Source organism: Hippopotamus amphibius, chromosome 15, assembly GCF_030028045.1.
Source record: "Hippopotamus amphibius kiboko isolate mHipAmp2 chromosome 15, mHipAmp2.hap2, whole genome shotgun sequence".
Taxonomy (NCBI): Eukaryota; Metazoa; Chordata; class Mammalia; order Artiodactyla; family Hippopotamidae; genus Hippopotamus; species Hippopotamus amphibius.
The window spans coordinates 41,274,186-41,299,840 of NC_080200.1; the positions used below are offsets into that span (position 1 = coordinate 41,274,186).

A 25,655-nucleotide genomic window follows, 5' to 3' on the forward strand; every position below is an offset into this window, starting at 1 on the left:
ATTTAAGAATCTATCAAAGAATATGTGCAGAACTTGATGAAAGAGCTTCCTTAGCCTAATACTAAAAATGTAATCAAGAGGAAAAATGAACAAAACATGCAGAGCAGGACCATAAACTGCTAGACTCAGTGAGCCAGAGAACTAAGCAAATATGATTTTTCTTGTTACTATTAAACAAAAGTTTATTTTTAAATGTATGAATGTATAAATAAAAATTATTATAATGTTTATACTGTCAACAATAAAAAAGGGTCTCAGAAAATGAGTTGGTATCCATTAAAAATGTTAACTTGCGATTAGGATTAAATGGCAAAATTATTTCATCAACAAATGACACATGTTTATGCATAGAATCTACATTCTATCTTATTCCATTTTAGGAAAGGGGTGATATGCAACTATCTTCATACAAAATGAGAAACCATGGAAATAAGGCAAAGTAAATGCCAATCACTTGAGCCATCTTTTCTTGCTACCTTTTCCGCTTTTCACTTAGTGCTTTCTCCAGGAAGTGTTGCATACAAATGCTAAATATTATGGAAGCAATAAATGTCCGGCTTTTTAAACTTTGTTGCCCGTGAATCAAGGAAAGGTTTAATTATCTGAAAATATCATCTTTAAAATTAGGAACATTTCCAAACATTACTTATAAATATGCAGATTCTATATATATTTTATTTCCTTACTAGTAAGCATATTCATGAGTATTCATGTTCAGTTGTATTCAATATTAAATCTATCTGAATACATATTGTATAATAAATTATTTTAAATTTATATCACAGATTCTTCTAGGTGGACCCACAGACAGTCAGTTGCCTGTTCATGAGTGCTACCTACTGTAAACATGACAACATCTACAAAAAGATCACCTTACTGAAAAAGATCACCTTATTGAAAGAAACTAAACCATTCTAATAACTAAATGAGAAGATCCTATTCATTCCTTGAACAGCTTTTATAGAAAAGTTCCAGGAACAGAATTTGTTGCAATTAAAATGTTTCTCTGATGTAGCGTAATAATTCTGAGGTTTTATGTTTTGATTATTGTGGAGAAAATGACAGAATTTAAGAAATAGATGGCCTTTGAAAGTTCACAATGTATCATTTTTGAAGAATTTAGAATAAGATTTGGTAACTAATTTGGACTATTCATCACATTGATGGATACAGTAGTTAAAATTATAAATTGCTGGATTTGATAAACATCTAAGATATTTATTTTTTCAGTCATACGTTGTCTGACCATAAAACAAATATTTTACAAAATTTCCAGAGTTATTTCTTTGAAAAACATTATAAATGCATGATAACATGTTATTAAATCATATTTTTCTTCTGGGAAATGTGTATTTTCATTTAACCTTTGGATTTCCTAATTCTGTAAGATTATATACTCATGGTAAGAATTCCTTTAAGGAGAATATCTGTTCTTGCACTTGTGTCTATTGCACCTTGCACATGCTTGACTCCTGGTCAGTATCCAATATTTGTTGAAGGAATGAACAAAATACATTACCTATGTATCAAAACAGTAAGTATACAAAAAGTGAAATGTTAACTTAGTCTCTGCTTTTTTATGTAATTAAATTGCCATTAATATCCTAGTACGTATGGCTGTACAGAGACCTTTTTTTAAGACAAATACATCATACATAGCACACGAATTTTTTTCTTAAATGCCACTATGAAGGTAAACCACAGTAATTTCAACAATTGTGCAACCGAATTTTGATGCTCCTCTTTTGAGATTTGTTTCAGAGATGCTTCAGGAGTTACACAAGAAAGTCTCAGCACTCACAGCCATATTTCATTTTTCAGTCCGGTATGATCACCCCATGGCTTTGGGATGACTATTGATTGTGACCCCTAAACAATTCCCCTATTAGAGGCCGCTTAATCTGCTCAGGCTGCCATCACAAAATACCGCAAATTGGGTGGCTTAAACAGCAGAAATTTATTTCTTACAGTATTGGAGGCTGGGAAGTCTAAAATAAAGATGTGGGCAAGGTCAGTTTCATTCTGAGGCTTCTTCTCTTGGCTTGTAGGGACCACCACCTCACTGTGTGCTCATGTGACCTCTTTCTTGTGGGAGCATGGGGAGGTGGTGGGGAGAAAAAGAGAGCACGTTCTCTGTGTCTCTTTTTATAAGGGCATTAATCCCCTTAGACCAGGGCCCTACCCTCATAACCTCATCTAACCCTAATTATCTCCCAAAGCCACATCTCTAAATGCCATCACATTGTGGGGTAGGCTTCATCCAACATATGAATTTTGGGAGAACATAAACATTCAGTCCATAATAAGGAATAATTCACAGGTACAAAATGATTTCTGAAAACGTTCTGAACTATGACAACATATTTGAAATAACAGTACAGCTTCATTTCTACTTTGAAGAACAATATTCATTTGGAAGTATACATGTGAATACACTTTTTTTTTTTAAAAGTTGCATTACTTTATTATAGTATTGGGTTGGCCAAAAATGTTTGTTCGGGTTTTTCCGTAATTTAGCTAGTATGTTATAATTGTTGAAAGTTTTGCTCTTTCCCTGTAACACAGTAATTATAACTTAGTAAAACTTAGCTACTAAGACTAACTTTCATTCTTTCAGTGACTACAGAAGAAATACAGGAAATAAAATCCTTTACTTCTAAATTAACCAATGACTCAGGAAGTAGAGAAGAAAAGTTAATGTGAGAGAGGAAGAGAGAAAAGGTTGAGAGAATGAAAAAAAAAAAGTAAAGAAAAAAAACAGAAAGGAAGAATAAAAAGAATAGAAAATCAGAAGTTTTAAGTTTTTTTGTTTTTGTTTTTTAATTCTAAAATAGTGACTCAGGGACTTTGTAGGTGGCACAGTGGTTAAGAATCCACCTGCCAATGCAGGGGACACGGGTTCGATCCCTGTTCCAGGAAGATCCCACATGCCATGGAGCAACTAAGCCTGTGCGCCACAACAATTGAGCCCAATTGCTACAACTACGGAAGCCTGCACACCCAGAGCCTGTGCTCCTCAACAGGAGACGCCACATCACAATGAGGAGTAGCTCCTGCTTGCTGCAACTAGAGAAAGCCTGTATGTAGCAACGAAGACCCAATGCAGCCAACAAATAAATAAATAAATAAATATATTAAAAAATAAAATAAAAGAGTGACTGATGCAGAACAAACTCAAAGAAAAATTTTCATTAGAAGCATAATATAAACAGGGGGACATTCAGAGAAGATATTAAAGAACTGGTTCTCTTATAACATCTTAGTTAACATGGGAACATTGGGATTATGCTAAATTGTTAAAGTAAAGCAGAGAGACAGAGATTTTCTTTACCTTCCTGACATGTTCATTCTTGTCCCCTCTTTAGCATGGAGATGAATTTCCTCAATGCCTCAAACACTGTATTTGGGGATTATGACATGACTACTAACATGACTAGTGACAGCAGAAACATGATATTTAGCTTATGACTTTCAACCCATTTCTACTCTAGTATTCCTTCTTTTTTTTTTTTTTTTTAGGGAAATAGTATTTATTGGGATTCATCATTTTTTTTAAGAACTTTTATTGAGATACAGTTAACAGACAACAAACAGCATATATTTAGAGTGTACAATTTGGTGTCCCAATCTTCCAATTCATTCCCCCCCAACCCTCCCTGCTTTCCCCACTTGGTGTCCATATGTTTGTTCTCTACATCTGTGTCTCTATTTCTGCCTTGCATTTCCTCTTTCATAGTTGTTAGCATTTGCCTTATGTATTGAGGTGCTCCTATATTGGGTGCATATATATTTATAATTGTTATCTCCTCTTCTTGGATGGATCCCTTGATCTTTATGTAATGTCCTTTCCTGTCTCTTGTAACATTTTCTATTTTAAAGTCTATTTTATCTGATATGAGTATTGGTACTCCAGCTTTCTTTTGATTTTCATTTGCATGGAATAACTTTTTCCATCCCCTCATTGTCAATCTGTATGTGTCCCTAGGTCTGAAGTGGGTCTCTTGGAGACAGCATATATATGGGTCTTGTTTTTGTATCCATTCAGCCAGTCTGTGTCTTCTGGTTGGTGCATTTAGTCCATTTACATTCAAGGTAATTGTCGATATGTATGTTCCTATTACCATTTTCTTAATTGTTTTGTTGTTGTTTCTGTAGGTCCTTTTCTTCTCTTATGTTTCCCGCTTAGAGAAATTCCTTTAGCACTTGTTGTAGGGCTGGTTTGGTGGTGCTGAATTCTCTTAGCTGTTGCTTGTCTGTAAAGCTTTTGATTTCTCCATCGAATCTGAATGAGATCCTTGCTGGGTAGAGTATTCTTGGTTGTAGGTTCTTCCCTTTCATCACTTGAAATATATCATGCCACTCCCTTCTGGCTTGCAGAGTTTCTGCTGAGAAATCAGCTGTTAACCTTATGGGAGTTCCCTTGTATGTTATTTGTCGTTTTTCCCTTGTTGCTTTTAATAACATTTCTCTGTCTTTAATTTTTGTCAACTTGACTAATATATGCCTTGGCGTGTTTCTCCTTGGATCTATCCTGCCTAGGACTCTCTGTGCTTCCTGGACTTGGGTAGCTATTTCCTTTCCCATGGTAGGGAACTTTTCAACTATAATCTCTTCCAATATTTTCTCAGGTCCTTTCTCTCTCTCGTCTCCTTCTGGGACCCCTATAATGCAAATGTTGGTGCGTTTAACATTGTCCCAGAGGTATCTTAGGCTGTCTTCAGTTCTTTTCATTCTTTTTTCTTTATTCTTTTCTGCATCAGTAATGATCACCATTCTGTCTTCCAGGTCACTGATTCGCCCTTCTGCCTCCGTTAATCTGCTGTTGGTTCCTTCTAGTGTATTTTTCATTTCAGTTATTGTGTTGCATATCTCTGTTTGTTTGCTCTTTAATTCTTCTAGGTCTTTGATAAACTTTTCGATCTCTGCATCCAGTCTTTTTTCAAAGTCCTGGATCATCTTCACTATCATTATTCTGAATTCTTTTCCTGTAAGGGTGCCTATCTCCTCTTCATTTAGTTGTTTTTCTGGGGCTTTATCCTGTCCCTTCATCTGGTACAAAGTCCTCTGCTTTTTCATTTTCTCTATCTTTCTGTGGCTGTGGTTTTCAGTTCCACAATGTGAAATACTGCTGATACTGCTTGATACTGCTGTCTGCCCTCTTGTGGAGGAAGCTATCTAGGAGCCTCCTGTGTGCTTCCTGATGGGAGGGACTGTACTATTCCTTCTTATACTTGTTATGCATATATTTAGTAGTATTTTTGCCAGAGGAATAGAAACATCTTATAGTTTCTGCTTGTCCTATATCTTCATCTAGCCTTCTCCTTTTTGGCTTTTCTAAATCCTTTGTCCCCCACTTTAATGTGAAGAGATCAATCACATAAAGATAATCAGTTTTACAAGTAATTAGGTGGGTGACTCATAGCCTACATCTTCTTCCATAGAAGTTGCTTTTATTAAAAGTTACTTAGATAAATGTTCTGCCAATATGCAAGATATATAATATGATATCCAATTATATATTAGGATAATCTACACATTCTTTTCTATCAACAGTACTTTTCTACCAAGTTATTCAGCTTAATTATAAGACAGCAAAATGTTCTCTCTTAAAATATTTTACATCCATTACTGCCAAAGCCAGGAACCCTTAGTTGTCAGGGACTAATAGCCTATAAAGGCCTTAGAGTATGTGGATGCCATTTTTTAAAAAGCCAGGGGGTGATGGTATATATCTTTCAAAATCAGAATGTAACATGAAGTGAGCTGGAGGGGGTTATAGGGCTTGGGAAGGATAAATCTTAAGCTTTGTAAATCTTCAAGTTGTGAATATCACAATGGTATATAATTTCTTCCCCATAAAATGTTGAGAACAATTAAGCTTGTTTGAGATGTGGTTACCAGGTAGGCTTATTCATGACAAAAGAACCCCAGCCTTGTCATAGGTGGGGTTTGAGATTGAAATTCAATAATATAACAGATTATTCTAATTGTTTGAGGGTAGTTGAAACTGATATTAAATCTGTGAATGCCAACACTTTGTTTTGCAATGGCCAGATTACACCCACAGTACTAGGTAATTTTTGACATCATATTTGGAAATGACAAACTTGAATACTTGAACATAGTTGAAATTTTTAAGATAATATTTGGATACTATGGTGTTGAAGGAGTTATTGAAATAACAGGCAAATGTTTAGTCTAATAAATACTTGATGAGATAATTTTCAAAGAATTAGAGGATTACCAAAATTTCTTACTTTATGCCAATCTAGTGAATATAAAAGACTATTTCACTATTACCTTAATTTGTATTTTTCTGATTTCTAATAAGGTTGAGGATCTTTTAGATATGTATTTACTGCTTGTGTTTATTCTAAGAAATTTCTGTTCATAATTTTGGGATTATGTCATTTTCTCCTTTTGGTGGCTTCCTAGCAAATACAGGATAAAAGCCAAGTTTCTAAGCATGGATATAACACTTCATGTCGTGCCCCCTGTCTACCTCCCTAGCCTCACCTCCCACTGTTGCCTGCCTCTCTCTAAATGTTCTAGGATTTCAGAACAGCTGTTTTATTACTCCATACTTTTGCTCATACTGTTTCCTCTGTGGAATTCCTTTCTTACTCTTGCTGATTCTGGCTAATACCTAACTCATTCTTTAAGGCTTAGCTTGAGACATTTCCAGAAAGCTTTTCCTAACTCCACTTAAGCTAAGACCTGTTTCCTATAGCACCCTGTGTATAATTTTACCATTACACAGACTGTATGTGCTTCAAGGGGAGAAACTCCCCCACCCCCTGCCTTTTTTTTGGCTCTTTATTGGGAGAGTACCTTTTATTTATCATTTTATCTCCAGCACCTGGCAGGGTGCCCCACCCATAGCAGGCAATCAACTATAATTTGATCTCCATTGACATGTGTTGTATATATAAGACAAGAGGTGTCATCCAACAGGAAGCTGGAAATAAGGATGTAAAGCTCTGGAGACAGTCTGGGCTAAAGATACTGGTAGCAGCTGAAGTCATGGAAGGGGAAAAGAGCTAACACTCGCCAAATGTATACTTTGTAATGGGCATGTGGCTAGGCATTTGTACATATATTTACAACTTTACAAGGAAGCTATTAAATTTTGTAAATGAAGAAGTAGGCTTAGAAAGGGTAAGGGATAGTCCAAGGTTGACAAAGGTAATAAATCGTAAAGCTGGGATTTGAACCAAGGTCTTTTTAAATCCCAAATCCAAGGTCTTTTCATTACACAAGAGTAGATAAGCTCATGCAGAAAAGTGGACAGAGAGACAGAGAGAAAGGGAGGCAAGGAAAGGGAAGGACAGATCCCAAAGATGAGTTTAGGAAGAACCCAGAAAGGGGACAGAGAGATGGGAGGAACACAATTACCAACTGGTGTGCTGTGAACCCGAGTGAAACATTTCAAAAGGAAATGATAACCATTTCAAATGCTGCAGAAAGACCAAGTCAGGTAAGGGTTGATAAATGTCTTCTGAGTTTACAATCAGATCTTTGGTCACCTTGGAAATAGCAGTAATTAGTGAAGTGGTGGGGAGAAACTAGATTACAACAGGTTAAGGGATGAATAGGAGGCAGGGATGTTGACCAACGATGAAGCTACTACTCTTTCAAGAATCTTAGGTATAAAGAGAAGACAAGCAATATATAAAAAGCCAGGGCTTAGAGGGTTGGTTTTTTTGTTTGTTTTTTAATTTAAAGCTGTCATAGACATGAGAGTGTTTAAATAGTGAAGAAGAAAATCCAACAGAGGGATAATTAAAGGTATATTAAAGGTGATAACTTGATGGAGTAATATTTTTGAACAGGTGGAAGGAGATGGGGAAATCCAAAAATAACAATGGACAAAGAAATATACCTAAGGAGAAGATGTCCGTGTAGACAAGTTTATAGCTGGAAATGGAGATCCAAAAATCTAATCCAAAATACTTATCTGTGAAATGGGAAGAAGGGGGGGGGGGTGTCTGAAATTTTGCATATGTATAACAAAACTCATAGATTTTGATCCAGAACAGGTTTTCTTGATTCATTTCTTATGTCAAATACATCAACTGACGTTCTCTTACTCACCCAAGCTTCAGACCTCAGTGATATCTGTGACTTCTCCCTTTTCTTCCTTCCTAGTATCTAAGGAATTATAAAGTGTTGAAATAGTAAGACTAGAAAGGACCTTGAGGGTGTTCAAAGTTATTAATAAGTAACTCACATCCCACTGAAGTTAAGAGGAGTGCTTAAGGGTGCGCTACAAGTCACTATTAGCTTTGCTGTGAGGCAAAGTTCCTGGCCAGAAGGGGTCAGTGACCTACTAAAAGCAAACATCTATCCGACTCCACTGTGTATTTCCCAGTCTAATATACTACTTGGCACATAGTAGGGACTCAACAGATATTCAGTGAACCCATGAAAAGTAGGTGAAAAGTAAGTCACAGACTTGGAATCAATTTGGGCTTGGCAAAACCTTGGAATCACTCTAGTTCAACTCCTTCACTTTATAGATGAGGAATCTGATGCCCAGAAAGATGAAGCAACCTGCCCAAAGCCCATAAGCTAGTTACTGATAGTGCTGGGACTACAAAGAAGCAAAGAAGGTGCCAAAGCAAATAGATCTAAAGAGCAGGAGGGCTAAACAGTAGGAGGTGCACTGCTATTTGATTCTCCTCTTGTAACAAGAGCATTTTCTTCCATTTCCATTACCTTTACTCTAGCTAGGATCCAAGTGTAACTATTGCAGTAGCGCGCAGGTCTCCCTTCCTCCTCTTGCCTCCCAAATTGTTCCACATTCCAAAGCCAGATCAATAGTCATCAAACATTGCTCTCAGGACTCATTTCTTTCCAGTTACAAGCCTTCAAAAGGCTAACTACTGCCTAAAGGATACGGTCCAAATTAACATTCTTACCCTTCACTCTTTTCCTATCTACTTTTTCAGCCATACTTCCCCATCTAGAAATTTTCCAATTGGCCAGATTCGTCTATCCATCATCCTCTAACTTTCTCAAAGGCTAACGGCTCCCCACTCCCCCAACAGTTTTTTGGAGGTTAGCAGGCACTGCCACCTGCGCAGTCCCACAGGGTACCATGCTCAGATGAGCCCAGTGCTCGGCTTACTGCTCTGTCCCTCTTGAAATTCTTGGCAATTTCTGAACAAGGCACTCTGTGTTTTCATTTTGCACCGGGCCCTGCAAGTCGTGTATCGGGTCCTGAGTCCGTCTCCTCAGTCCCTGGCCCAGAGCTGGACATATCAGCCATCCCACACTCGGTGGCTGATGAACGAACAAAGGGTCTAGGCTTCCGTGCAATAATAAGAGTCTAGTCTTATGTGCAATAACGAAAAAGAACTAACCCCCGAGCAAACACCTGCGGCCGCACGCGCTTTCCCGCCAGGCGCTTAAAACCTCACTCGCGAGCCCCGCGCAGCCTCAGACCCATTCCAGCCGGGTTCAGCTCCAACACCAAATAGAATCTCAGCCCTTCCGCAGCTGCAGCCAATCCCCGAAGCTCCTCGGCTTCCGCAACCGCCGCGGGTTCTAATTGGCTGGCAGAGTTGGGCGGGGGGGAGGGTGGAGACCGCGGGGGGAGAGGGGTGGAGCTGGAGGTCGGTCCCCGGGCGGGGAAGTGGCCACTGCGCAGGCGTGGATGGAGAAGGCTACCCAAACAAACTCAACCCACCCCCCCCGGAGGCCTCCAGCTTTTCCCCGCCCACCTTCCCCTCCCGCGGGCTCTCCCGACGCCCAGTCTCTCGGCTTTCCCCGCCCCCGTCAACGCCTGGGCACGTCCCCCGCCGCGGCGGGGGCCACGCACGGCTGTGCACTTCACCTCTGCCCGCCCGGCGGGAACACAGAGGCGGGGGCGGCGGGGAGCGGAGGCGGGAGCCCGGGCCTGCAGCCGCCGCCGCCGGGCCGACGATGACTTGTTACCGAGGCTTCCTGCTGGGCAGCTGTCGTCGCGTGGCGGGCGGCCGGGCAGCGGCGCTGAGGGGGCCGGGCGCGGGAGGCCCCGCCGCGCGGCCGCGGCTCGGCGGTGACGGCGGCGGCCGGCGGCACCTGGGGCAGGGGCAGCCGCGCGAGCTGGCGGGCTGTGGCAGCCGCCCCGACGGCGGCTTCCGCCCGTCCCGGGTGGTGGTGGTGGCCAAAACCACCCGGTACGAGTTCGAGCAGCAGCGGTACCGTTACGCGGAGCTCTCTGAGGAGGACCTGAAGCAGCTGGTGGGTCCCGGCGGCCCCCGCCCTGGTGTCTCGGCCCGGCCCTGGTTCCCTCACTGGCTCGGCCGTGACTTTGGGGGGGGGGGCGGGGGGGACGGCCGCGCCCCCTCGGGCGAGACCTCGCGGGACGACCCTTCCTCCCGGGGTGTCCAAAATGCCTCGCCTGCCCTGCTCGCTGCCCTCCACTCCAACCCTCTCGCGCGGGCGTGTGTGTAGAGAGAGAGGGACAGGGTCACTGTTAGTGCGAAGACCCCCAAGGTGGGGGCGTCTCGAGGAAGCCTTGGATGGGGGAAGAGGGGCTCCCACAGTGGGAGAGGTTTGGGGATTCGTTTGTGCCCTCGCCACCCCCGCGCCCTTTGGGGAAAAGCGGCAAGAGCCCCAAGCTAGGTGGGGCTGACGCCTGGATGCTCTGGGAATCGCTCCCCAGGCCGCCCCGGGGGAAAGGGAGACCCAGGGCGCAGCTGCGGGCGGCGGAAAAGAGGCTTGGGTACCGCGGACACACCCCCTTCTACTGGGCTGGACTGCCAGGCCTAGGACACTCCGGAGAGCAGGTCTGCTTGAGCCTTTTCCCTGCTAGAACGTGGTTCTCAGACAAGGTTCCAGGAGTTTGTTTTAAAAGCTCACGTGTCTCCGGTAATGGGAAGAGCAGGGGAGAAAACTTGACTTTCAGTGTATGTTATTCAGTAGAAAGGTCCAGACAAAAGGCAGGTAAACCTGGTAATTGTGAAATACAGCTCCTATGTCTATGATGCAGTAGTGCCTCTACAACAGACTATATTTGGTGTAGCTATTAATGTCTTTGCAAAGTATATAAATACACCTAAGGGAGGAAAAAAAACGCTGAATATTATGTCTGCCTTCGCTCTTGTTTTTGAAACTTCTGATCCCATGCTCTCACCCATTTTCGGTAAAGGAGGGTGATGCTGCTGCCATGAACAGTATGTCCAGAAAAATCTCCATAGGAAATCTCTGATTGTTGACACTGCACCAAAAGGCTTTGAAATTGATTGCCTATAACCATAATCCTGTAGAATTCTGTACAAGAGTAGACAGCCTGTTCTGAACTTCTGATTCCTAATCCTCAGCAATTTTTTGGTAATGTTTTGTGGAGGTATCAAAATGAAATTGTAAATCATCTTAGTTTGATTACTATTTTCCGTATTTAACTTCTTGATGGTTTAATGAGTTAATTGAGGAGGGCCCCTGTATTCATCCGATGGCAATGCTAGGTGCAGATTTCTCTGCTTTTTCCTAAGTGTTTGAAGGTAGAAATTTATAGGAAACATTTGCATCATTTAAAAAGTAAATCAGCAGTTTGAGCAGGAGGTTGGAGTAGTTGAGTTTGTGTTAGGGAGTGAAGTTGAGTGTGAGATGGAGTAAAAATGTCAGAAGCAAGTGTTTTTGATTTGGCAAAGAAGTGTGCCATTTGGGTTGTACTCCTAATTTTGCAGATCTACTTTTTAGAAGTTGTCAAATGCCATATACCCATAAATATGTTCTTCATACAATTTTATGGAAGCATCCCACAACAATTAAAAATAGTATACTTGGCATGTTCAGAGAGTGGGATTGGGGGTCAGGAGCCTGGAACCAGGCCCAGGTTCTGTGTGGTTAACTTCCTCTGCTTCTTTTTAACTTCCGTGGGCCTCCTTGGTGACAACGATACTTTTTGTGTAGTGCTGTCAGATTTCAAAGTGCTTTTACCTACTTCAGTATGTGAAATACTAGGATTGGACTAGATACTCGCTAAAGCCTTTTCTGGTGTTTTAAAACTCTGAATGACTTTTACAAGGCCTCAAGAATATGAGTGGCCTCTGAATTAGATTAATTCTTGGACCTCTGAACTAGATTGCCACTAATCAAAACTTTTTAAATGTAAGGCAAATCAAGTCTTTAAAAATCGAACTACCGGGGGAGTCAAGGAAGGGAGGGAATACGGGGATATGTGTATAAAAACAGATGATTGAACCTGGTGTACCCCCAAAAAATAAATAAATAAATAAAAAAAATTGGAAAAAAAAAATCGAACTACCTAGTACATCCACTCTGAATATCTGAAGAGAAATCTGTAATAGGTAAATATTTGCCTATTGCTAAGTATGCTGCTTGGAATAAGAAAACGTTTGAAGTTAAACTTCTGGAATGTAGAACACAGTTTTGAAATAGTTGTTGCAGTCATTTCCATTAAATTTTATTGGATTTGTTTCTTAACGATTTGAGTGTTATCATTTATATTAAGGCCAGTATTCAGAATGGAATAGTATTTGGTGGATAGACCAGAGATCAGGAACAGATCAAATAATACTAAGTTGTTCTAAAATGGGATTCTGTAATAGGAGTGATAAGATGATTACTATTGTTTGCTATTTTGCTAGGGTAAAAGATACTAAGGTATATGAATCATGTGAATTGGGTATAAAAGAAAGTGGCCAAGTGCTTACTTGAGTCTTCTGGCACCATGGCTGGCAGTGTCTGTGGTTTCCTGGTAACCTGAAGTTTCATGTTAGAGGGTTCTCTTTTGTTGTGGTGGTGGTGAATGTTTTGTGGCAAAATAGATCTCTATTAGGTAACTTGTTACAGTGTGAATAGAAGAAGAGGGATGGAGGGCCAGTATAATTTCATACCCTGAAGCCTCATGGTTCTCCAACCTTGTAGAAACTTAAACAGTTAGAGAAAATACTTCTTAGTTAGAGGAAATACTTCTTAGTTGATAAAACATGTACAGACTGGGTCCAGGTTTGACTTTCAATTGCTTTTTCATGTTGGTTTTACATTGGTTTATTTTTAATTCTTGCATTTCCCTTTCCCGTAACTGATCTGTGACTTTTCTTGTGAACAGAGGATTTCTAGTCAGTGATTTTACCTCTACTGGCTCAAGGTTTTGCAAGGACTAATTAAACTGTTATTACAATTTACTTGCATCATAAGTGATGTAGCTGTTGGTGGATGTGGAGCTTATGTTAACAGGGTTGATGGCACAGACAAATTAGACCTTTAGGTGAATCAAAGTTGATTGGAAAGGGTTTTGACATCATAAACATGCCTTATTGGCCAAAGAGAATGTTTCATTTCAAAGTATTTTAATATATACCAAATAAAAAATGAGCAGTTTCTACCTTTCTCTGACCCCACTCCAAGTCTTACAACCCCAGAAGCAACCGTTTTTAATGGTTTCCATTTTTAGTTTTTTTTAAAAAATTAGTTTCGTAATGGGATAGAATAATTTCATTTAGTAGTCCCTCTATTATTGGCTTAAATTCTTTCTAGTTATTGCCTTCTTAGCAGATTTGGGAGATGCAGTGCCTTGGATTTTGTTTCCCTTATTCAGTTTCCTGAAAACAATGGTGCAGCTTAGGTTGTAGTTCTTGGGCAGATAATATTTTTGCCACATGTGCAATGAGTGTAGTGCATGCAATATGAGTATTTATCAAATTCAAGAACATGATCTGGAGTACTGCCAGAGAGCCTTCTAACAGAACCTCACTCCTTTCAAATCTTCCAGGCACAGGAACCAGAGTGGTCTATCCAAAGTGAACATGTGGCCGCTTTACTCCTCTGCTCAAAACTCCTCAAAAGCTCCCTGTAACCTATAGAGTCCCCCAGGGAATTTGTTAGCATGCAGGTACCTGAACCTTCTCCTCCTCCTCCTCAATGTGAAGATTCAGATTGTGGATAACTCCCAGACTGTGCCTCTTAACTTTACCTCCTTGAGATTGCTGATGCTGTGTCCACGGATTTGCACTTTGAACAAACTCTCCAGGTTTGTGAGTGGTGCTCAGATGACCCCTGGAGAAACATTATTGTAGGCGAGCCTTTGTTGTCCTCCGTGTGCTGAAACAAGACCTCTCATGCATTGATGCCTGTCCACCTCCTCAGCTTCATTTCTCATCGCTGCTTGTCCAGAACAGCATTTCCCATTGACTTCAAGCTGCTGTAATTTCCAGTAGATATTGTGCTTATTTAATTAACTTACTTATGGACCACATTAAAATGGTTCAAAGTGTAAATGATACAGAAAGGTATATAATGAAAATCTTTCTCTTATTCTTGTCACGGGGCATTCAGTTTTTGTCCCTGGAAGTAACCAGTGTTAATCAATTTCTTGTGTTTCCGCCCAGCAATAATCTATACATACAAATCAGCAGAGTGAGATATTCCTTTTCTTTATCCCACCCCTTTTTACTCAATGATAACATATTATTTAAGCTAGTCTACACCTTGTTCTTTTTTTAATAGTATGTATATAGTACTTATTGTGTGCAGATGCTTTGATTTATTAAAATACATTGTGTAATGAATATTTGTGTTAAACTCTAAAATAAATACTTAAAAGTGGAATTGCTGAGTCAGAAAGTATGTGAATTTGAAATTTTAATAGGTATTGCCGAATTGCTTCCCTTGGAGGCTGTACCAGTGTATACCTTAACCAGCAATGTATGAAGGTGCTTGTTTTTTCATAAACAGTTTAGCATATCTTGGGGTCCTTGCCACCCTGGTAGGTGAAAAATGGTGTTTCAGGGTAGTTTGATTTGCTTCCATCAGTGTCTTTACCTTTGTAGCCCCTTTTGCTTTCAGTGCTTCTCCATCCTTTAGCCAGTTCCTGTTCTTGCTGTGAGGTGAAGCTTACACATTACTCTCACAGGAAGCCATCCTTGGTAACCTTGCTGGGCCTCTCTCTGGCCACCAAGGTTGTGCTGGGTATTCGTCACTGTATTTTCATAATACATATTTTTGAGCTTTCCGTTTTAGTATATGATCTGTGATTATTTTCTTTGCTGGAGCTGAGGACAAGGACTGTATCTTACTCATCATCCTCTCTGCCTTTCCATCCCCACTAAATAAAGGTGGTGAAATGTTTCTGAATTAAAAAAAAAAACTTTTTAGTTCTTTTCACTCTGAGGCTGCCGGTCTAGGGCCTTATTTCCAGCTGTCAGGCTTCCAAAAAGATTAGTTGCTAAAAACTTAAGTTGAGGTTACCAGTGTGAGTGCCCTGAAAGAGGTTTCGTGGTTAAATATGTTTGATAAACATGAGCCTAAACAAAAGGTGATTTTTATACTTGACCATGAAATTTGGGGTGAGGGGTGGGGGCAGAAAATATTTTTAATTCTGTGGAATACAACTTGGAAAACAGAGTTAAGGTATACTCCCATAAATATTTGCAGTTAAATAGACTCATAAAGATGTAAAAGGATTGAATATCACAGTAGCTGAAATTCCATCATTAACAGAATCATTGACCAATATGCTTTAGAGCCCTGATTTTCAACCTACACTGTGTGTCAGGCTTACCTGGGGGAGCCTGTAGCCTGTAAATAACGTAATTTTTTTTACTGTGATCACTTTTTCTATATTTTTAATTCTATGACTTAAGCTCTGAGTTAAGAAAAGTGTTTGTTGATGCACGTTAATATCTTCTCAGCTAGTAAAGTATAAGTTAACTTTATTCTAATATTGTTTTGTGTGTCTTTAAAAAGTTACATCAATAATATTTTCTTTAGAATGTCTCTATTTTAAGAAATTCACCTTTTTTTTAAAAGAAATTCACTTTTATTCACTGTTGGTTTTGAAATTTATCTATGTTGATATATGTTAATTCATTTTAAGTCTTGTATAATATTCCATTGTTTGGATAATTAGATTGTTTCCAGTTTTTCCACTATTTAAAAAAAATGCTGCAATTAAAAATACAAATGATTTTTCCACAAGCATTGAATAATTCCCTGATTCCCAGTGTTCGCATCATGCTTGGTAGACTTTAACATTTTTGCCAATGTGATGAGGGTGAAATTGTATCTTTTAATTTTAAGGTACTTTAATATAGAGGAAGAATTTATATGTGAAGGGGAGAGAACAGTACTAGTAAGACAGTGGGAAAGGTCATCTTTTTGCCAGGAAAAAGAACTCAAACATTAGTGACTAATTCACCGTCATAAAAAATCTTACATCATGACATACTCATGTTTGAAACAAAATAACATGAGGCAGTTTGCCCTTGTTACATGTAGTCACATGGCTGGTTGTGATCACCAGATTGATGCGGCATCCATTCTAAGGGCAATTTGAAAATTATGGCTCAAGAGGAAGTATTATTGAGGCTAAACAGGTAAGTGGGCCTTATAAAGTTGTTAAATGCCATGGTTTTTTCTCCTGGTGGTTTTCAGTCTTTTAGCAGCAGAACACAACCCTTGCTCAGCCCTACTTTTCCCCACAGGAGTGGAGGGATGGGTCAGTTTTTCTGAGACGTCACCATTCTGGGACTAGTATGCAAGCAGGTTTCTGGTGGGAGTGGTTAGATGGTGAGGGGAATAGGAAATACTTTTTAAGGAAGAACCTCATTTAGAAATTTCAGAGGCAAGCTATTGCATGAGACCAGATAAGAGTTGATGTTGTCCAGAGCTCAGGCAGTGGCAGCATGAATGTAGAGGTCAGACTGGAGAAACAGTTTGCAGGTATAATTACTGGGCTTTACTGCTGGCTGGCTGTGGAGATTGAGTGTGAAGGGAGAATTAAAGGTGACGCCTGGGGTTTACTTTGTTGACTAGGTAAATGGGAGTATTGTTAACTATTATATGGGATTCACAAAAGTAATTTAGAAGGAGAAATATGTGATCAGATTTAGATGGTTTTGGGGAGAGGTACTTGATCTACCTGTGGGTGGATATAAAGGTAGGCATTTGAAAATTTGAGCCTGTAGCTCAAGAAGCAGGCCTGAGCTAACAGTTTAATTTCATAGGTGCTGGTGTGTACTTGGTAGATCAAGTCCCTAGAGTGGGGGGTTAATGAAAATGAAGTGGGAACAGATAAGAAAGCCAAAGATGGAACTTTGAGCAATCCCAACATATAAGGGAGCAGGTAAACAGAATTAAGGGAATGGAGAAGTAGGAGTAAAACAATGGGGAAAGTAGAGGTGAGAGTCTGAGAAAATAAATGGAATAGAAATGATCTCAGATAAATACCAAATGTAGCTGAAGAAATATTTAGGCTTCTCTGCACCTGGCCTGATCATGCTAGGTAAGTAGTTTACTTTCCGGCCGTCAAGTAGGTACCACTAATACTTTTATGGCAGTTTTGAAAGGTGCTTGGTGTACCATTTAGTTAAGTGTATTTTAAGAGTGCTTAAATTATGCCTAGTGAGTTTACATACCAGACTGTCATTGTCTCACAAGTTTGTGCATTTCTTATGTGTTAAATTTAAAAAGACATTTCCTTCCCTTACTGGAGTACAAAATAGTAACGCTCGTCTGACTAGATGAGCAAGTTTAAAAATATTGTATTTGTAATAGATTCAGTTTGGTCAAGTAAAAATGTCTGTGATACTTCATAATTATCACATCTGACCTTAAAGTGTAGTAAATTTCTGTCCCTTCAGAATCCTCTTTTCTTCCTTTCATGCTGTGTTGTGTTTTAACCTCAGAGCTGCATGGAGAGAAGTGCTGTTGGCTTTTGGAGATATTATAGGAGAAATTCTGTTGCTTATATTGAGTGTGTCTGCCTGTAGAGCTTTTAGATTCATACTGCTTTTTCCAACTATCCTAGTGAATAATCGTACAAAAAAATTTTTTTTAATGCTGATAAGACTAGCAAGTTTTTGGAGGAAAAAAAGGAAGAAAATATTAAGAACTTTGTTACTAATACCAAAGGTATAGCATTGCAGAACTGAGAATGTATTCTAAATTTCAGTAATTTCCCTAATCTCTTAATTGTAAGATTTTATAGAGAATTCATATGTTCTTGTTTTTGTCTGATTGATGTATGTTTTTAAATCTTTGAAGTGTTGTTATTTTCTGAGGAGGTAGCTAGAAATTCTTACTAGCCTTTGAATATTAAAAGCAAAACTTTAAGAAAATATGAGCCAGCAGAATAGTGATTTAAGACTTTCTAATTGATGCTTTTTATTAGTGATTTTTTTTAAATGCCTTCTCTTAGCTGCCTAGTTAAGTAGTCCATGTTAATGCAGCTTACTAGCCCAACCAGGTAGATTGTTTATGAAAAGAACTTTTTTCTCTAAATAAATGTATTGAGCAGGAGTTAATTAGTTCAAAAGAAGAAATCTGAGTGGGAATAAGAATTTATGAAATGACATTTCTGCTCCAATATTAAGTATTTTAATACTAAATGAACTTTGTCTTTAGGTTTGGAACTTTAGTGTTGCTAGCAAAACTTCTAAAATCATGGAAAACTTAGTTTTCTATTAGTTCTTGACATTTTTTCCCACACAAATTTAGACCTCCCTTCACCATGTCAAACCAAAGTTTCCTAAAACTCAACTGCTGAGTAATCTTAATTTTCTAGAGTTTTCTGAGAGCCAGGAAGTAAGCGCCAAAGCTTCTGAGCCATCAGATTAGAATTAATAGTACTGATATGTAGGATTTATGTTCTTTATTCCTGGGTACATGTTCTATATTGTCCAAACCAAAAATGGGAGCATAAGATAAAAATCTGGACAGGGAATTGAACTCTGAAGGCCAATTACCCTTGTTTTATTTTAGTAGGTTAGAAGCAGTAAACTTGATGAAATTATTTTAGTAGACTTTTATATCTTTGAGTTAGTTCTGTCTGCAGTTTTCAGTGCTGCATTTAATACATTCGATTGAGCTCAGCTTATGTTTAAATGAACACAGTAGTAGGCACTCAGATATTTGAATGAATAAATTCAATTTTTTAGAGCTTATTTTCTAGCTATTAAGCGTTTACTCTTGAAATGGGTTCACGAGAGGTGATTATTGTAAAAAGAAATATAGCGTGGTAACTATATTGCTAGAAAATTGGGGGCTTAATATTGAGCGCGTTAGTTTGAGATGCCTGTTAGATATCCAGAGAAAGAGGTCAGAGACACAGTTGGGTACATTCACTTGGAGCCCTAAAGATAGGCCAGGATTCTAGGTTGCAATTAGGAGTTATCAGCATACCAGATCTCTTTGAAAGCGTTGCAACTAGAGACCCCCCAGGGAGACGGCAGAGGAGAAAATCGTTGTGATCCATATTCACTGAGAGGTGGTTAGTGCAGGTTTAGTTAATCTGTGGTTGGGTAATGGAAGTAATAATCTGAATATTAATGCTCTGTTCATCCATATTTAGAAATTCTACTCTTAGAATAGTTTTTCAACCCTGATTTACATAGATTTGTTGATCAAAATAAATGGATGATTATCTAATTATTACTGTTGTTGCTGCTTTCCTTTACAAGAAAAATTCTTAACATTGGTTTGCTCTGTCCAGGTATAATGAGGTTTATGTCTAGGCGTTAAACTGTTGTACAGGCTATCTCATTTAGTATATGTGAGTTAGCACCTTTAATTTTTTTCGTGTGTGTGTGGAAGTCAGTTCCTTTTTTTCTCCCTTTTTAAAATTTTTATTGACGTATAGTTGATTTACAACGTTGTATGAGTTGCAGATGTACAGCTAAGTGATTCAGATATATATATACACACATTTATATACGCATATATGTGTGTATATATATACATATATAACTTTTTAGATTCTTTTCCATTATAAGTTATTATAAGAGGTTGAGTATAGTTCCCTGTGCTGTACCATAGGTCCTTGTTGGTTATCTATTTTATATATAGTATTGTGTGTGTTTTACTTCCAGCCTCCTAATTTATCCCTCCCCCCTCCCCTTCAGTAACCATAAGTTTGTTATCTATGTCTGTGAGTCTGCTTCTGTTTTGTAAATAAGTTCACTTGTATCATTTTTTTTTTTAGATTCCACATATAAGCGATATCATATATTTGTCTTCCTCTGACTTAACTTCACTTAGTATGATAATCTCTAGGTCCATCCTTGTTGCTGCAAATGGCATTATTTCATTCTTTTTTACAGCTGAGTAATCTTCCATTGTGTATATACACCACATCTTCCTTATCCATTCATCTGTCGATGGACACTTAGGTTGCTTCCATGTCTTGGCTATTGTAAATAGTGCTATGAACTTTGGGGTGCATCTGTCTTTTGAATTATAGTTTTCTCTGGATATATGTGCAGGAGTGGAATTGCTGGTTCATGTGATAACTCTAGTTTTAGTTTTTTGAGGAACCTCCATACCTTTCTCTATAGTGGCTGCACCAATTTATGTTCCCACCAACAGTGTAGGAGGATTCCCTTTTCTCCACACCCTCTCCAGCATTTATTATTTGTAGATGCATTAATTTTCAAATAGCCAAATGTGTTCTCAGCTCCTCTTCTGGAAAGCATTTTTTTCTCTGTAGATTATAGAGTGAGGACAACACTATTTTAAGTCTTAACCAATTATTCATAAACAAGATTGGGAAGGTAGGTATCAAAATATTAACACTGATTATCCCAAGGCAGTAAGATTATATGTCATTTTAATTTTTGATGTATGTATCTTCCATGTTGTGTTGTTTTATAACCTTTTTAAAAAGAAAAGTACATATTATTAAAAATGCTATTTAAAAATTGGTTTTACTTTATAATTCAGTAAATAATGATTTAAAACAAAAGAATATATTGAAGATTGTATTTTGGACAGGTACTTGAAAAACTAATTTTGTATCATAAAGAGGCAAGGTGTAAGGGAATTTGGAGAAGGAAAGAAAACATGCCTTTTTTTTTCCTTCCAGTTTTATTGAGATGTAATTGATACACAGCACTGTATAAGTTTAAGGTGTACAACATAATGATTTGACATACATACATCATGAAATGATTATCACAAGTTTAGTGACCATCTATCATCTCCTAGATATAAAATTAAAAAAATAGAGAAGTTTTTTTTCTTGTGATGAGACCTCTTAGGATTTACTCTCTTAACAAGTTTCATATATAACATACAGCAGTGTTAGTTATAATTATCATGCTGTACATTACATCTCTAATACTTATTTATCTTAAAACTGGAAGTTCGTACCTTTTGACTGCCTTCATCCAACTCCCGTCCCTCCATCCCCTGCTTCTGGTAACCACAAATCTTATCTCTTTTTCTATGAGTGAGTTTGTTTTTGAAGTGTAATTGACCTACAACACTGTGTTAGTTCCTGTTACGGAACATAGTGATTGGTATTTCTGTACATTTCAGAATGGTCACCACATGATCATTTCATATCTGTGGCTCATTTATTTTACAACTGGAAGTTTGTACCTCTTAATCTCCCTCAGCTATTCTTTCCTTCCCCCACCCCCCTCTCCTCTGGCAATCATCTGTTTGTGCTCTGTATCTTTAACTGTTTCTGTTTTGTTATATTTGTTCATTTGTTTTCTGATTCCACGTGTAAGTAAAATCATATAGTATTTGTCTTTCTTTGTCTGACTTAATTGACTTAGCATAATGATACCCTCTAGGTTCATCCATGCTGTCACAAATGGCAAGATTTCATTTTTTTTTCAAGGCTGAGTAGTATTCCATCGTGTATGGATAGGCAGCATATATATGGGTCTTGGTTGTATATCCAGTCAACCACTCCATGTCTTTTGATTGGAGCGTTCAGTCCATTTACATTTAAAGTAATTATGGGTAGGTGTGCACTTACTGCCGTTTTGTTAATTGTCTTAGGGTTGTTTTGTAGTTCTTTTTCATTCGTTTTCCTTTGTGATTTGATGGCTGTCTTTAGTGTTATCTTTGGATTCCTTTCTTTTGTGTGTGTGTGAATCTAGTATTGATTTTTGGTTTGTGTTTACTGTAATACTTATATCTTGCAATCTCTATATATGTGACTATTTTAAGTTCCTGATCTCTTGAGTTCAAATGCATTTTTGTTCTTTCCTCTCATGTTTACTGTGGGGCATCATGTTTTACATCCTTTTGCATATCTCTCACCTATTTATAGTGGATATAGATGACTTTACTATTTTTGTCTTTTAACCTTTTTACTAGCTTTGTATGTGGTTGATTTACTACCTTTATTGTATATTTGGTTTTACCAATGAGCTTTTTCCTTTTGTAATTTTCATATTTCTAGTTGTGACCTTTTTTTCCCCCTCCACTTTGAGAAGTCCCTTTAACATTTGTTGTAAAGTTGTTTTAGAGGTGCCTAACTCTTTTAGCTTTTGCTTGTCTGTAAAACTTTTGATCTCTCCATCAAATCTGAATGAAAGCCTTGCTGGGTAGAGTATTTTTGGTTGTGGGTTTTCCCTTTCTTCACTTTAAATATATTGTGCCACTCCCTTCTGGTCCACAGAGTTTCTGCTGAAAAGTCAGTTGATAGCCTTATGGGAGTTTCCTTGTTCATAACTTGTTGCTTTTCCTTTGCTGCTTTTAATTCTCTCCTTATCTTCAATTTTTGCCATTCTAATTATAGTGTGTCTTGGTGTGGTTCTCTTTGGGTTAACCCTGTTTGGGACTCTGCTTCCTGAGTCAAGTGTCTGTCTTTTCCCATGTTAGGAAAGTTTTCAGCTGTTATGTCTACAAATATGTTCTCTGCCCCTTTCTCTCTCTTTTCCTTCTAGGACTCCTATAATTTGAATGTTAGTATGCTTGATGTTGTCCCAGAGGTCTCCTAAACTATCCTCATTTCTTTTTTTTTCTTTTTTCCTTTTTCTGTTCAGCTTCAGTGATTTCCACTACTACATCTTTCATCTCGCTGACCCATTCCTTTATATCATCTGATGTAATGTTGATTCCTTTTAGTGTATTCTTCATCTCAGTTACTGTGTTCTTTGTCTCTATTTGGTTCGTCTTTACATTTTCTAACTCTTTGTTAAAAACTTCAAACTTCTCACTCTTTTCATTTAATCTGGAGAGTTGTTTGAACAACTTTGTGATCATTACGTTGAACTCTTTATCAGGTGTAGATTGCCTGTCTCCACTTCACTTAGTTCTTCTGGGGTTTTACCTTATTCATTTATTTGGAACATATTTCTCTGTTGCTTCATTGCCCCTAATTTGCTGTTTTTATTTCTATGTATCTGGTAGGTTGGTTATGTTTTCCAACTTTAGAGAAGCAGGCTTTTGTAGGAGATGTTCTTCACGTGCCAGCAGCACACTCTTCTCTGGTCACCAGACCAGTGTGCTCTAGGGGTGCCCTTGTGTGGGCTGCATGGGCCCTCCTATGATGGGCTGAGTACTGTGGGTGGTCTGGAAGGTGTGGCTGGCCCCAGGTCTGGTTGGTTGTCAGCTGCTGTTGGGTGGGGCTGAGTCATGAGGCTGCTGGCTGTGGGGCCCTGGGGCTCCTCCTGCTAGTGCTGGCCCGCTCGTGGGTGGAGCTGGGTTCTAGAGTAGGTGGTTGCAGGATCCAGGGTCTCAGGTCTAGTATTGGCCTGCTGGTGGGCAGGGCTGGCTCTTGACATGACTGGCTGTGGGGCCTGGGGTGTCTCAAAGCTGGTAGGTGGGGCCAGATCCTGGGGCAGCTGGTTGAGAGGCCTACTAGTGGGTAGGGCTGGGGTCAAGAGGATCCCCAGGCTGGTGCCTGCCCACTGGTGGGTGAGGCTAAGTCCTGGGGTTAGTGCCACCCCACTGGTGGATGGAAGCTGTCTTGGAGGCTCTGGCTGCAGGGTCCCAGAGGTCCTGGAGTTGGTGTTTCAGCCCACTGGTGGCCATGGCCCAGGGGGTCCTGGGGCAGGTGCCTACCCACTGGTGGGTGAGGCTGGCCCCCAGACTGTTGTGGGGCCACTGGTGGGCAGAGCCAGGTCCTGGGATCTCCAGCTGCAGGGCCCTTGGGGGTCCCAGGGCTAGTGTGAACATACTGGTGTGTGGGCTAGGTCTAGGGCTCCCTGATGGACAGGACTGGGTCCTGGGGTATCTGTGGGCTCAGGAGGTCTTAAGGCAGGCCTGTGGGTTCACATCCTGGCAGTAATAAGCTAGAGGGAGGATTCCAAAGTGGGGTTTGCTGGCACCAGTGTCCTCGTGGTAGAACAAGCTTCGCAAAATGACCCTCACCAGTGTCTTTGTCCCCAGGGTGAGCTCTAGTTGCCTCTTGCCTCTTCAGGAGCCTTTCCAGGATCAGCAGATGGGTCTGACCCAGCCTTTTTTCGACTTGCTGCTGCTCCTCTGGGTCCTGGAGCGCGCGGAATTCTGTGTGTGCCCTTTAGGATTGGTGTCTGTATTTCCCTTAGCCCCTGGCTCTTCTGAAACAAAGCCCCGCTGACCCTCAAAGCCAGATGTTCTGGGGAGTTTAAAATGTGACTTCAAAAAAAAAACCCATTCTATTTTATATAGGGCTTTTTAAAGAAATATAATATGTAATATATATTATGTAATAAGGCAAAATTTGTTTTATTTTTATGTAGCTTGCATTGAAAGGTTCTAGTTACAGCGGACTGCTTGAACGACATCACATTCACACCAAAAATGTAGAGCACATTCTTGATAGTTTACGGTAAGTCTGTGGGATCAGGTCTTGAGTGGGCTTCTCTATTCAGGACTTTCAATTTTTATTTTTACTAGCAGCTAATACTTATATTTTTAGTAAAGATGGCCATTATAGAATCATTTTAAGAAAATTATATTGTGGCGAATGGGCCTGATAGTGTAGTGTTTTGAAGGAAGTTTTTATTGTACTCTGAAAATTTCACACATTTTCAGCTATTATTTGGTCTGCCCAAGAAGTGTCTTTTCTACAAAGAGTTAATTTTGTACACAGCAGGCTTCAACTATAGTGTAATTTTTAATTTCCTGAAGAGAATAGTGGATTATATAGGTGTTCATTATAATAGTCTTTGAATGTCTAAAAATAATAAGTACAGAAACTTCAGTTAATTAAGGGCTGAATGAGTCAGCCAATAAATTTATGTGTATGCAAGAGAATCTGTGAGGACACGCAAATTAGAAAGTATTTTAGTCACTGTTTCAGTGTCTGGCACTCAATATTTGTTGAATTTAAAATAATAGCTATTCACTTTCATAATTTAAAAAATTGTCTCTCAAGGTGTTAGGCTCCTCGGCCATTTTGTATTAATGAAGTTTAGCTTCAGAAAGAGTAGAGAAAATGAAATGAATTCTGATTAATCAGTATTGCTATTTGTCAAGGGCTTTAAAAGGTGTTTTTAAAGCACAGGGAGATTAGGGATGGTCAGTTTTTTCATATGCTTCCTATAGTTAATAGGTAATTTGTCGCTGTGGTTAAATGAAAATGAAGCTGACCTTACAAAGCTAAACATAAATTTGTTTGTAAAACAAACTTGCTTATTTGTTTTAAATCTCTGTTGTAATAATCTGCCTCTCAAAAAACATACTGCTTTCTGTTAGTGGAAATGTTATGTACCCTTTACTTTTTTTATCTTAGGAAAGAGGGAATTGAGGTTCGTCTTGTAAGGAGGAGAGACTATGACGAAGAAACTGTTCGATGGGCAGATGCTGTCGTAGCTGCTGGAGGTAATAGTTTTGCAGAGGTACAGGTGTTGGAATATGGAAATGCTCTTTAATAACCATATTTCCAAATACGTCTTCTAGCTGTAATGAAACTTTCAGAGTCCTACCATAAGACAAATTTTTGGATTTTTAGAATCAGGTTTTAAAAGATGTGCATTATA

General features: G+C 39.1%; 2 protein-coding genes and 1 long non-coding RNA gene across 4 annotated transcripts in view; 2 read left to right on the forward strand and 1 right to left on the reverse strand.

Moving 5' to 3' along the window:
* The window catches only part of RANBP3L (RAN binding protein 3 like), a 46,620-nt gene extending 45,540 nt beyond the window's left edge, over positions 1-1,080 (forward strand). The window contains exon 14 of the mRNA XM_057708174.1: positions 786-1,080. Within this exon, the coding sequence (XP_057564157.1) occupies positions 786-829 (44 nt within the window). The 3' untranslated portion in view covers positions 830-1,080. The remainder of the gene's footprint in view (positions 1-785) is intronic.
* The window catches only part of LOC130836148 (uncharacterized), a 38,657-nt gene extending 30,505 nt beyond the window's left edge, over positions 1-8,152 (reverse strand). The window contains exon 1 of the long non-coding RNA XR_009049129.1: positions 8,095-8,152. This is a non-coding gene — a long non-coding RNA (uncharacterized LOC130836148). The remainder of the gene's footprint in view (positions 1-8,094) is intronic.
* Positions 8,153-9,785: 1,633 nt separating this feature from the next.
* The window catches only part of NADK2 (NAD kinase 2, mitochondrial), a 46,194-nt gene continuing 30,324 nt past the window's right edge, over positions 9,786-25,655 (forward strand). Inside the window, exons 1-3 of one of the 2 annotated variants that reach the window (XM_057708172.1) lie at positions 9,786-10,227; positions 24,414-24,502; positions 25,409-25,497. In XM_057708172.1, the coding sequence (XP_057564155.1) occupies positions 9,928-10,227; positions 24,414-24,502; positions 25,409-25,497 (478 nt within the window). In that variant the 5' untranslated portion in view covers positions 9,786-9,927. The remainder of the gene's footprint in view (positions 10,228-24,413; positions 24,503-25,408; positions 25,498-25,655) is intronic. The other variant, XM_057708173.1, reaches the window with a different exon arrangement.